Source organism: Fulmarus glacialis, unplaced genomic scaffold, assembly GCF_000690835.1.
Source record: "Fulmarus glacialis isolate BGI_N327 unplaced genomic scaffold, ASM69083v1 scaffold14549, whole genome shotgun sequence".
Lineage (NCBI taxonomy): Eukaryota > Metazoa > Chordata > Aves > Procellariiformes > Procellariidae > Fulmarus > Fulmarus glacialis.
Genome location: NW_009232726.1, coordinates 15,714 through 28,302, shown reverse-complemented (window position 1 = coordinate 28,302; position 12,589 = coordinate 15,714). Strand labels below are relative to the sequence as shown.

Here is a 12,589-nt window from a genome sequence, read left to right as displayed (position 1 = left end):
GGCAGCCGCGCTCCACTCCGCCGGGCACCCCCTTCCTGCCCCTCTCCCTTCCCTTCCCCAGCCGGCGGTAGGGGTAGCGGTGGGGCCAGCTGCCGCCGCGCAGCCTTGGTGCTAATGCAGCTAATGCTAATGCAGGCCGGCTCAGTCCCTTCCTTCAAGCAGCCGTTTAGAAATCAGGGTACCGAAAGTGCTGAGCGGTGGGGTGTCTGCCTGGCTGCATGCCCGGCTCCGGGAGGCGTACCCTTCCTGTGGAAAAGCGCTGGTGTTCTTATCCCCTCCATGATGTTGCAGTGTAAGTGTGTAGTCTTTTCCCCCATAGCGGAGACTCCAGCAAAGCTAGCCCTGAGTGTTTTCAATGCATGTTTAGTTTTCTGTTGTACTAAGGCACGTGTTATGCATCTCTTTAGTAGGCAGTTGAAATCTCTGGGCAGATTATGGTGAGTTTGAAATTATATTTTCCCTCCTCTATCTAAGAGAGCATCGTGCAGGCTTCCACAAAGATGAATGGAAGGAAAAAAGGAAACAGATTTGTGAACCTTCACTTTTCAGCAGATTGCCTGAACTCAGTGGTACGTTTAGAAAGGTCCCTGTCCCAGGTGATGGTCTTTTTGCACCAGTCATTTGCATGCTGAGCTCTGCCTCTTTTCAACTGTTTAGATGTGATCTCTTAAGACATTGGTTTAGCCTACTTGATTCTACATATCTGATTTAAAAGAAGAGGCATTTTGGCGAAGATTTGGCTACATATTCTGTCTCCTCATCCACCAACTAGTCTGTGCCAGAATTGTTCTTCCATTGAACTGTTCTGTTGCAGGTCAATTAGTCCGTCCATACAAGGTCTTCCAGGATCTACAACCCCTGTGTTTGTGTTCATGGACCTGCTTATCTAATAGACCAAGGATGCTGAGTTCAGTTAGTGTCCATTGCTCCATTACAGGTATCCAGGAAACAGGCAGGACTTGCTGTAGCAGGTAGAGGTGGTGCATTGCCCTTCTCTGAAAACAAACAAGGCTGAATTGAGGATGGTTACGGTACTGGCTTCATGGACAAAACTCCCCTTGAGTTCAGCAGAGATAAGACCATGAGCACAAAGGATTGGTTCAGTGTGTCATGTGATGTACCGGAATACACTGCAATGGGTGGAGGGAAATACAATTTGGTAGTGAAGTCATTCAGCCTAAGCAACACGGGAAAACTATTCTTGCAGGAGTAACAAGAAGAAAAAAAGAACTGAGAAGAAGCACATGGGAGTTATGAATATGCATTCATATATGTTATTAGGGTATGTCAGACCTCTTCTTGAAAGTGTTCACTGTAAGAAGCAGAAGCAACGGTCTCTATTATGACTGTAAACACTTTACAACAGGTAATTTTCAAAGGGTTTCACCAGCATGTAGAACAGTGCAATCCTAATCCATTTAACTTTGGCCATTAAGTAACAGCAATTACAGTTCCCCTCTATACTTCCCCACATTCAAAACCAACTGGAGATAAAAATATCTTTGTGGAGCTCTTGCTTTTTTGACATCCTTACCATTCCTCTTGGCATATTTCAGCTCCTCACCAAAGACGTGAAGCAGCGGCTGGGATGTCAAGGGGAAGGTGCAACAGAAGTGAAGAGGCACTCCTTTTTCAAGAGCATGAATTTCAAGCGGTTAGAAGCAGGAATTCTGGATCCTCCCTTTGTCCCTGACGTAAGTATGATAGAAAGAACCCCCAGTGGCCTCTTTCAAGAGATTTGTTTCTGAAATAACTCTCTCTTAGAGCTGTCATCACTCTCTGCATGGGTAGCTGCCCTAGGAAGATGTGATTAAGTGGTAGGGCTGGAGTGGGGAGGCTGGGAGGAAGAAGAGAGCTGCTCTGTAGACGTGTGCATGCAGGGCGGGTGGGCCTCCACATAGGGTGGTAACCTGGAGCTTGATTCATTCCCACTCTACCACAGTCTTCCTGTGTGATACTGGAGGGACCACTTGATCTGTTCATGCCTCAGTTCCCAAACTTCAAACTGGGAACCTTTGTATTCCCTTATCCATGGTAGTAGTGTGAGAATAAGTATGCTCAGGACCAGGTCATGCTTGGAACAATCAGCAGTGAAAGCCACGTGTATGCATACAGATACATAGGTATATATGCTGAGGTGAAACCAGAATTACAAAGTCCAAAGCTCTACGGCACTGAGGAATGGACTGGATCATCATGAAAACAGGCATTTGTTACAGAGAGTCTGGACCAGGTTCAGATATCAACTGTCACCTCAAGCAGAGAAGGAGACTTGGACCTGAGAGAGCATTTTGAACTTGTTAGTGTTCATGGGGTGCAGAATCCAGCACTGAATCCTTACTCAGGTTTACACACCAGTCTTGCACACACTGAAAGTCTTTGTTGCATTGGCAAGAACAAAACTTTTTCCACCCTTTTGCGGTATCGGTCTCTACCCCAGTGCACAGAGTTATCTGATTATTTCCCTCCTGCAGGGCTCTCTTTCTGGCTAGACCCTCTATCCTTAAAGTTCCCATATGGTTCTAAGTAAACACTGCCATTTTAACGTATTAAGGAAAGTAACATCTTGGCAGCTCTCATTCACATTGCTGCAAACTCAACCAAACCAAAGTGGTTTGAACGCTACAAAAGTTTACTTTAGCTGCTCTGGTTTTGCTTTACATTTTACTATGCGGCCTAGTTATTCCTGCCAATTAGCCCGTGGTGTTACGACCTGCTTCAGTGGGAAGAAATAGGAGACAAGCTACTATTTCTTTCTGATGTAGAAAATTAGAAAATTCTGGGCTCAAATCTGGGATCCACCAGAGTGTATTAAAAGCTTAGCTGTGGCATGTAAGGCCTAGAAGGCACCTCTTATAGACATATTTACTAAAGCAGAGGCCCGTAAATTTTTATGGCTATTTATTGGGAACTCAAGAGCTGCCCCTAATTTAATTTATTTCGCACTTCATCCATAGATTTCCAAGTCTTTACTGAAGTCAGCTGAATCACCCAAAGCTATATAGCCAATGGCAGAGGTTGTAATCCAACCCATGTCTCTCCGTCCTCTTCTAGACTACTCTGTCTCCACAAAAATGATGTGGATTGCAGCCGTCAGGAATGCAGAGGGATGCAGCCTCCAGCAACTAGGACTTCCATCAGGAATCAGCTTGATTTGTTTGGTCACAGTGCTCAGATCTAGATAGAATACTGCAGGCTTGGACCCCTGGGCTGTGCAGTCATGGTAAAGTGAGGAGATAGTAGGATTCAACACGTGCTTGAGTTCAGCTGGTCAGGCTAGTCCCACAAGCCACCCCTCAATTATTCCTGCGCATCAAAGGGTAACTGTGGTGTTGATGGGCGCATCAGATGACCACACTAGCTATGACAGGTAGCCAGCGATGACTATTTCTGCTTTCTGTGGCTGACTGCTGGAGTATGAGCTAAAAGCAGCGTCACTGCAGAGAGTCCTGTCATCCCAGAAAATTAAGCGGTTTAAAAAGGCAAAGCCATTTGACGATTTGTTTGAAGAAAGGCAGCCAAGTTAAAAGAGTTAATAGAGGTGATTCTGGACAGCTTCCAGCAGCTGGGCTATTAACAAAAACAATGGAAAAATGCCAAACCTCTTCTGTTTTCTTTAGCAATTAATATACGTTCCTTTAAACTTTTAAGCTGCAAACTCCACAGCTATCTGAGCAGAGGGACCCTTCTACTCAAGGTCCCTTTTCAGAGCTGTCTCCAGCGTGTCACTCATAAACATTCTGGTTTTCTGTTGTTCCCTCTCCAAAAGAAAAGACTACTGAAGGATTTGATTTTTGGTTTCTTGCTCTTTCTGTCCTTTTCCCCTCAACTCTTAGCCATATGCTACATGGATGACTAAAACCCACTTTGGCTGCGCTGATGCTTTAAGGACTTCAAAGTGGGAAGCTTAATAAGCTTAAAGCGAAGTCAGCCTTTGATGATAAACATGCAGGCAGAGCAAGTCTAGAGAAGCAGGTTGCAGATAGTCACTTCTTGTTAGGCATTCTCAGTTGACCGAATCTGTGAATGAAAGCACATGGTCAGATTCAGAAGTAATTTTTCTCTTGCTGTTTTTCTTTTTTTTTCTGCTGAGGTAGCCCAGAGCAGTGTACTGCAAGGATGTGTTAGACATCGAGCAATTCTCCACAGTGAAAGGAGTTAACCTGGACCAAACAGATGATGATTTCTATTCCAAGTTTTCCACAGGATCAGTGTCTATTCCATGGCAAAATGAGGTAAGGATGTATCATAGTAAAATTGCGCCAATAAAACCCCTAACACAGGTGGTTTAAGAGGAGCTGTATATTTGCAGTAATATACAGCTACTGGATAACTTGCCAGACTCTAATGCTTTCATAAGTTACAAATGGCCTCTTTCAAGATCTCTAATGTACCACAGATGTCAGCTTCAGGTGACTGTATCTGTTGGCTCTGCGTATTTGTGTAAGTTGGCAAGGATCCTACTGTACTCCCTTCTCCTGGATTTCTACAGAGGTGTTTCGACAACAGCTCTGAGGAACTTCTGTGGGATGGCTGGAAGTCCTAATAGGAGGCTCCTCCGCTGGCGACCCTGATCTCACCCATTGTCTTGTACCTGCAGCGGGTCCCAGCTGCAGCGGTTGACTCTGGACCTTGAACAGCTCCAGGGTTTCCAGATCTGGGTCTTTGTTTCTGTTTGATATCAAAACACAGCCAAGAGCGGATTTCATAATCCAACTCTGGATCAAACAGCAGATTCACTTGGGCAGAGGGGTGCTAATAACTGGGATTTTGTGAGTATGCCTGTCTTTACCACAGTGCTAAAGAAAAGAACAGAAAGCTTTATGGGGCAACTTCTAATAAGACTGGTGTGCAAACACTCAGAGCAGACTCAGCCTCTCTTTTTCATACGTCCTATTTACCTTCTATTTGTTAATTCTCCTAACATATTGCTCAAGCTGCTCATCCTGATCCTGACTTTGAACAACCTAGCGCTACTGGAGTATATTTAATGTGGATGTATAATTTCTTTTTTTCTTTCTCATTGTATTCCACTAGATGATAGAAACAGAGTGTTTCAAAGAACTGAATGTATTTGGACCAAATGGTACTATTTCACCAGACCTAAACAAAAGCTACCCCCCAGAGCCACCCAAGAAAGGATTGCTACAGAGAATATTTAAACGACAGGTGAGATCTTTTATGACTAAGACAAGGAACCTCCCATAGATGTGCAGTGTCACAGCCACGTTCTGGTAATACTTTTGTAGAAGAAAGACAGTGCGTCTTAGAGCGGGCTTGCTTCACAGTTACCTGGTAATTTCCTGACTAATACTGCCTATCCCAGGTTTCCCATCTACCTCTTGTGATTTTTTTACCACCAGAAGTTCCAACATTTTTCATCAACTTTGTTTCCAGTGGTTGAAAACTTCTTACCAAAACTATTTTTCAGTGGTATGCTGAAATACCTTTTGAAATAGTTATATGGTTTTGATAAGTTCCTTGTGAAAACTCTTGATTTATGTGTTTAAAAAAAAAGAAAACGCAAATGTTGAGTGAGGTAGTCATGGCAGGAAACCAAGACACTAGAGAAGAGAGCTGACCAGATAATACGTGATGTACGGCTTTCATGAGGCACCATGGCACCATTTGCAAATCTAAATAATGTTCTTAGACCTTAGAACCTTCTGTAGGGTTAAAACCATGCCTGAGCATTGCAGGTATCCTCTGTATTAGTTAGATTTAGCAGATACTGACATTTTGCAGTTAATTGACTCCTGGAGCTCGAGTGAGTCGTCTTTGCTGCATTCCTCAAGAACTGCCATGGTCCTCCTGACCTAGAGAGAATAGAGGTAAGAAAGCGAAGAATATTTTACATCCAAAGATCTTCAAACAAAAATCTTGCAGTCCAGTCAGTACGTTATCACCATAAAATGAACAATGTTGGCCTAAAAGAAAGCATGGCATATTTTGGGAATCTAATTGTCATTGTCTTCCTCTTTCTACAGCATCAGAACAATTCAAAGAGTTCTCCAAATTCAAAGGCCAGTTTAAATCACCACATAAATTCAAATCATGTAAGTTCAAACTCCACTGGAAGCAGCTAGTTCCAACTCAGTTTTATGAAACAACGTGATGCATCCTTCCACTATAATCTATGGAGCTTCTATGGATGAGAGAGCCTCCACCGTTGAGTGAAAAAAAAAAAGAATCTCCCAAAAATGGAGATTTTCTATCCATTCCTTCCAGTGGAGCCTCACATTTTAAGAAGAATTTTCCACTCAGGTCTGTTTTTGGAGGTGGCACTCAAGACTGTGTGAATCAAATTTGTCTATTTAGAACATTGCAATAGAAATTCAATGAACATGACTACTTGCACGTATTTAAATAGCATCATACTAGAACTGAATTTTGTCTTTATTATTTTTAAAGAAAAGTTTTGTAAATTTCTCTATTGTCTCAGTTTACATTTTGTACATTTGTATTTAAATGAAAGTCAGACTTTGGAGGTGTATATTTTCCAAGCAGCAGCTGTAAAGCCATGTGTTTTAAGACATTTTTTTAAAAGAAAAAAAATGTGACTCAAGACTTCCAGAGCCTCAAACGAGAAATCATTCTTTTTAGTAATTCTAGAAAATTATTCATAAATCACTTTATCAGACTGGGTTTTATTGACATGCATTTTTATGGAACAGTTTATTCTTAATTATTTTACATCTGTATATTTGGTTTACAGCAACACTGCATACATTTCTTCTCTTCATTAGTTTGTAATGTCTCGCATTAAATGCTAAAAGACAAGATTTTGATGCATTCAAGAATGCTACTTGCTATGCCTAAGGTTTGTGATGTCATGGGACCAGCACAGCTGAGATTTGCACTTACTTACGTTGTTAGCTCATCAAAAACTTCTTGGTTAAAAAGGGAACCCTATTTTCAGCCCTTCTCCTTCACTAGTTTTTGTGCCATTTCTAATGACAGCAAGAACAAAATGAGTGAGAGGTGACCAGGAAAGCAAACGACCATTTGTTTTTCAAGGACTTGAAACCTGCACCAGCTGAAATGAGAGCAAAAATCAAAGTGTTCTCCATGCTGCAGTCAAAAGTCCAAGGCCTTTCCACAGTTGCTCATATCAAACAGGTAGCAAGAGAGAAATTCAATAGTCTGATTTGTGCTGACCATGAGATTCATGTCAGCTTTCTAGAACTGAGCTGTGGAGGTTCAGAGTGGAATCTGAGCTGCTTTTGAGCAGTGGCAGAGAGTTCTTCCATGTGTCATGCCAAAGAGACCATGACTCGTCCCCTCAATTAGGTCCTCAACTTAATTGAATATAATGTCAGTTATGAAATAATACATCCCACTTTTGATTCCATCATTCTTTGTCCAGGTTCCTTTAACCATTGACGAAAACATTGTTCCCGCTAGTATGAACAGGATCGGTCAGGATCAATAGCAGTACCTCAGGCATCGGGATCATGCTCTTCTCAAGTATGCCACTATCTATTGTAATTAAGAACACCACATCAAAAATAGGGTTACTTCCCTTCAACAGAAATTGGAAAAGCTTTGTCCCCCCAAGTGCAGACAAGATCTCCATAACCCAACATGTTCTGTAAAACAGGTTGGTTCACCATGCTCTTTACAATGTCGGCTAGAGTAGATTGATGATTTTACACCTTTGGGTCAATCAGGAACATCTGAAGGTTCGCCTGGTGTGTCTAAAACCCTGTTAACTAGTAGTGCAGTTATCCCAGGGTACAAGGAAGCACTGTTCCAGTGGAAGTCTTAATAGCCAAAATTCATTAGACTATCATGTACATGTTCTATCTGACCAATGCAGAAGGGAAAAAAGATGCAGGTTAGTAGTGACAAAGCTCTGAGTGAGAAAGTCACAGGAATTACGTACTAAAACAGCTTGAGATTCTGAGGGAGAGAGACAGAACAGGGCCAGAATTTGAATAAAGCAGCTGACAGAGAAAAGCCAAGAAAGGGAGATGGGGCTTTGGCACCTTTATCAAGAGTAAAGTATGTTAAGATGCCAAGTCCATATCATTCCAAAAGCCTCCAGTTTTCCTGGTCACTAGCAGACATGCAGTGAAGCTGTGTAAGTGTGCCGTAATATCACCAAGAGGTTGTTCCTCTTTTTCCTTCAGATCAGCATGGCCCAAAAATTCCTTTTCCCTGTATCGGTGGCGCTCAGGGAGAGCTTCAGCCGCTCTCCCATGTCAGATGATGGCATTGCTGATCTTATGGAGGAGGCAAGATTTTAGAGAGACAGTAACAGATGAGAATTTTGAGTAATTATCTCTCTCTCGAAACTAAATCTATAATGGTTTCAGCTTCCTGACAGGAGTGGAACGAAATATTGTAGAGGTGAAAGCCACTATGCACAGATGGGGTTATCATTTCCAGTTCTGTTCTCGTGGCCTGACGTAAAGCTACCTATGTCAACAAGAATCTGATCAGTCACTTTAGCACGCTCTGGATGAAGACATACTTGCTTTGGGAGATTTTCACAGGCCTTCTTCAATGACATGTGGGATTCCACCTGATTTCAAGAAATGTAGGTGGGAAGTGGAGGAACAGATCTTAGCCAGACAACTGGTGCATATCAGTGTACCTAGACAAGACAAGACACACATCTTAGTTCTTCTTGGAGAGCTGCAAATGTTGTGCAACTCTGTTTCTATCACACTAAGACATCACCTTCTAACGGTATCGTATATGATATGCTTGTGCACCCTCAGTTGATTTCATCCTGTGCACTGATGCTAGGTGAAAGGGGTGCTGGCTGGGGGGTAGAGTGAAAGATTAAGCTATTTTTCCATTACTGCCATTATCTCACTTTGCAGGAACAGACAAGCGTATTTCCCCATCAGAAAAACGTAACTGGTGATATCTACTTGCCACCATGAGGAAGGAAAAAAGACAGTTGGGGGAAGGCTTAGCCCATTAATGTTTCATTGGATAAATCTGATAAAACCGCAGGTGTTGGCCCAAGGGCTTCATCTCCTACATGTTACCAATTTGGCACATGAAGACTAAATTTTCTTTCTTTACTATCTCCCACTTGGGAAATAAAATCCTAATAATAACAAACCCCTTACTGAAAGCTGGTGAACAAATTGCAAATATAGATTGTAGATGGCCTTATACCTCTTAGATGCTATCAGCCTTAACTAGTGGTGGATGACTTTTTTTATATGACAACAGTGAATGATAGCAAATGTGCCTTCTCCTGCTCTCCTTTCAGCCGGGACAGTTTCTTACTCAGCAACTCTAGGACTCCGACAGTGGAGACACAGGGACAGTGCAAAGTCCTCGAATGACAAGAGCGGCATACAGCAAGTCCTGATGCTAGGGTTAGATATCCTGAATCCTCAAGATGGTATGGAAGAAGGATGCTTACATGCACTTGAAGCTTCAAGCCTGGGATGAAGTCCCTCTGGATCCCAGCCCCTTGGGAGCAGTGAGTGAGTAAGGGGAGAGACAGAAAACAAGACCAGTTGAGGGAGATTTCATGCTGCATCCTAAAGTGTTGCTGTCCTCTCTGACAAACTTTAAACAGTATTACAATGCTGGGGCAGCAGAATTGTTGTACTCTTTCAGTATCCAAGCCCTGACAGATTCAATCAATATCATACATCACTAGTGATAATGAACAGTCCTAGGAATCTTCTAGACAGGGTTTGCCTACAACAACAAAACCTGCAGGATTTTCTTTTTTTATTACGTCTGGGGTTTTTTTATTATTATTATTCAGCTCACCTTGCACTCAAGACTGGAGCAGGACCACAGTCCTCTCGCTTCCACTGTGTAACCAGGTGCAATCTGAGGTGCAGTCCCCGAGGAGTCCCCTGCACAGCCAGGCTTCCACAGACACTTGGCATCTGGCTCCAGGGAGCCAAATTCAAGAAACGCTGGCAGCCGTGGTTGTTCAGGAACTCTGAAAAAAAAAAAGACTTACAGCTTCATCATACAACCGTGGAGAGCATTTGCAATGGGATTTTTAGTATTTTGATTCAAAGTGAATAGTTTTTGAGGTGGGTTTGCACATAACAAAGGAGCAGAACGGAGTAATTATTTAATAGCTTTCCAGACTGATTAATTTTCTGTATCTCCTTGCCAATTACAATACAAATTCTTTCCAAAAAATGCATACGTTCACATCTGGTTGCTTGTTTTAAATAGACAGATGAGCAAACTTAGCTCTTTTTAAGAATCAGAAGTCTTTTGCAATCTGGTCCTGAATTGTGCAAGCATGTTTTTTTTATTTTTAAATCTTTCCTGAGTAGTCTGATGAACACTAATTATTTTACAGGCTTTTATGATTCAGATGTTTGCTATTCATTTTCTACAGTGTCTCAAGGTTCACTTAAATCTTGTAGCATTTTTTCCCGCTCTCTGGTTGGATGAGAGGCTTTTTTAAACAAAGGCATAGTGAAGGAAAAAATAACAAATAATAAACTCTTACGTGTGCACTCTTGACCTGGATTATCTAAAAAGAGATTTTTTTACAAGAATGGCCATGACTCAGGTGTTGTTTCTGAACAAAAACCTGCTTGTGAAGCTCGGGAAGGTGTGAAGATAATTAAACCAAACAGGTACCGGAGATCAAACTGAGGGTTAGGGAGCTGCAGAATTCAATATTGCAGCGTTCATCTGGCCCTACTGGTTAGGGATGCCTGGTAACTGGCAGTTCAGAGACAATACCAGCTATCCATAAGAACAGTTTGATACCATCTCAATTTGCGGTCATCCTCTCCCCCAGAAACTATGGCTAAAAGTGCCATCAGCAGTAGGGAATCAAACTTGGCTGACCCAGTAAAGCGTCTGATTCGAAGACACTGATTCTTAATGTTGTTCAACCAGACCTCAGGATCCAGCCTGAATTCTTTGCTTCATCTGTCAAACTCTCGCATTTCAAGTCCAGTTGCTGTTGATCTTTTTCAGCAGAGATGCCTCAGCTAAAAAGAAAACCAGGAAACCAATGTGTAATACTAATAAAACCGTGGGCAGGACAAGGAAGACAGACAAGCTGTGAGCTCTGGAGGACAGTGTGAAAACTACCATAATGTGTGTATCTTCAGCAAGTGTCCAATGGCAGTTGTTATCACACATTGCTGCACATTCTTCCGTGGTTCATCATGTGTTGCTCACAGTTTTTTGAGTAATCTTGAAATTGCACACACAAGGTCATAGTAAGCATAGGGTCTGGCCCGTGGCTCAAAGACAACGTCATCTCTATGAGGGTCAGATGATGACAGTTTGATGAGGCAAGTAGGTGTCCGCTCAGCCTGCATGAAGGTCTGTTCCCACGTACCTGAGCCTCGGTCAGGAGGGCCCTATGTAGACTTTTCTGGAAGAGCAATAAATGCACACCCTTATAGCACAGCTGCTTCTTCTTATGGACATCCATGCAACGGGTGGCTGCAGGACCTGACTTCATTGTGGACAAGATATGGGTGTTTTAACCTCTGCTCCAGAGTTAGTTGTGATTTTTTTTTTTTCAGTTCGTATTTGTAATACTCACTTGTTAAGTCTCTCAGTGCAGATGAGATCATTCATCAGGCATTTCTAGGCATTTCCCATACAATCTTTGAAAAGTGTGGACTTCACTTTGAAAGAACGTCCTTGGGTCAGTCTGCCCCTTAGGATGTAGACCATCTTCCTTCATGTGTGTAGCATGAAGCACAGAGAAGCCTGCAGGAGCTCTAGAAGTCCAGGCTTACAGGCTGTCCTGGCTGAGGATGGTGCTAGCCTGTCTCAGGCTGCGGGGAGGTACATTTGGCAGTGAAGTTTGGGAGAATCCTTCTGTTCAGTGGCTCCATGGAAAACAGAAGGTTCCAGAGTTGTCCATGTCAAGCCTTCCGCAAATACGACCTGCAATTTAAAATACTGCTAATTATTTAGAGTAAGAATAATAATGACTAACACCCTCCTGCTAAAGAGAAAGACTGCGTAAGTTTAAAACAACTCTTCACTTTTGTGTGCTGGGCAGGACACAATCTCTTTTTAAACTAAATAATACTGTTTACGCAGTGCTGGCTGGTAATAACTTTCTGTCCTTAACTGCAAAAAGAAAAGAGAAAGAAATTGGTTCAGATAATTTTGCAAATTATTTCCTTTAGGGAAACCACCAAAGAAGGTGAAAGCCAACAGTATGCTACAGTACTATACGCTCACCTCCCCCAAACGTCTCTGTGATAATACAAATACAAGCTGCTGCCATTGGATCAGCTAAGCTAGTGTACTGACAAATGGGCTTTATGAAAGAAGCGATTTTAAACAGATTGCTGCGTATTCACTAAAATGAATATTACTGCGGGTGCAAATGTATTCTCCTTGGTTTATGTACTGGAGCCAGAAGTGGTGGTTTGTGTTCTTATTCTGCCCATGTTTTTCTTCACTGCCCTGGGCAAACCTCTGTGCAATTTTGTTTTCCCATTCTTAAACATGGAGGGATGCTCTCTGTCTATCAACAGAAAGCACTTTGGAGTCTGTGCATAGAACAGATCAATATCAACTCTTTGTATTATTATTTAAGTGAAATAGGCTTAATATAGCTGCTCTTATTTACATGACTAGGGAGATGACTCTTGTAAATTAG

General features: G+C 42.3%; 1 protein-coding gene across 1 annotated transcript; it reads left to right on the top strand.

Moving 5' to 3' along the window:
- Positions 1-1,556: 1,556 nt before the first annotated feature.
- LOC104072363 (G protein-coupled receptor kinase 5-like) lies at positions 1,557-6,588 on the top strand (the record flags this gene model as incomplete). The annotated part of the gene is made up of 4 exons (XM_009585041.1): positions 1,557-1,694; positions 4,098-4,235; positions 5,038-5,169; positions 5,988-6,588. Coding segments are annotated over 4 exons (507 nt in total), but the record flags the coding sequence as incomplete, so codon positions are not given.
- Between the last annotated feature and the right edge of the window lie 6,001 nt (positions 6,589-12,589).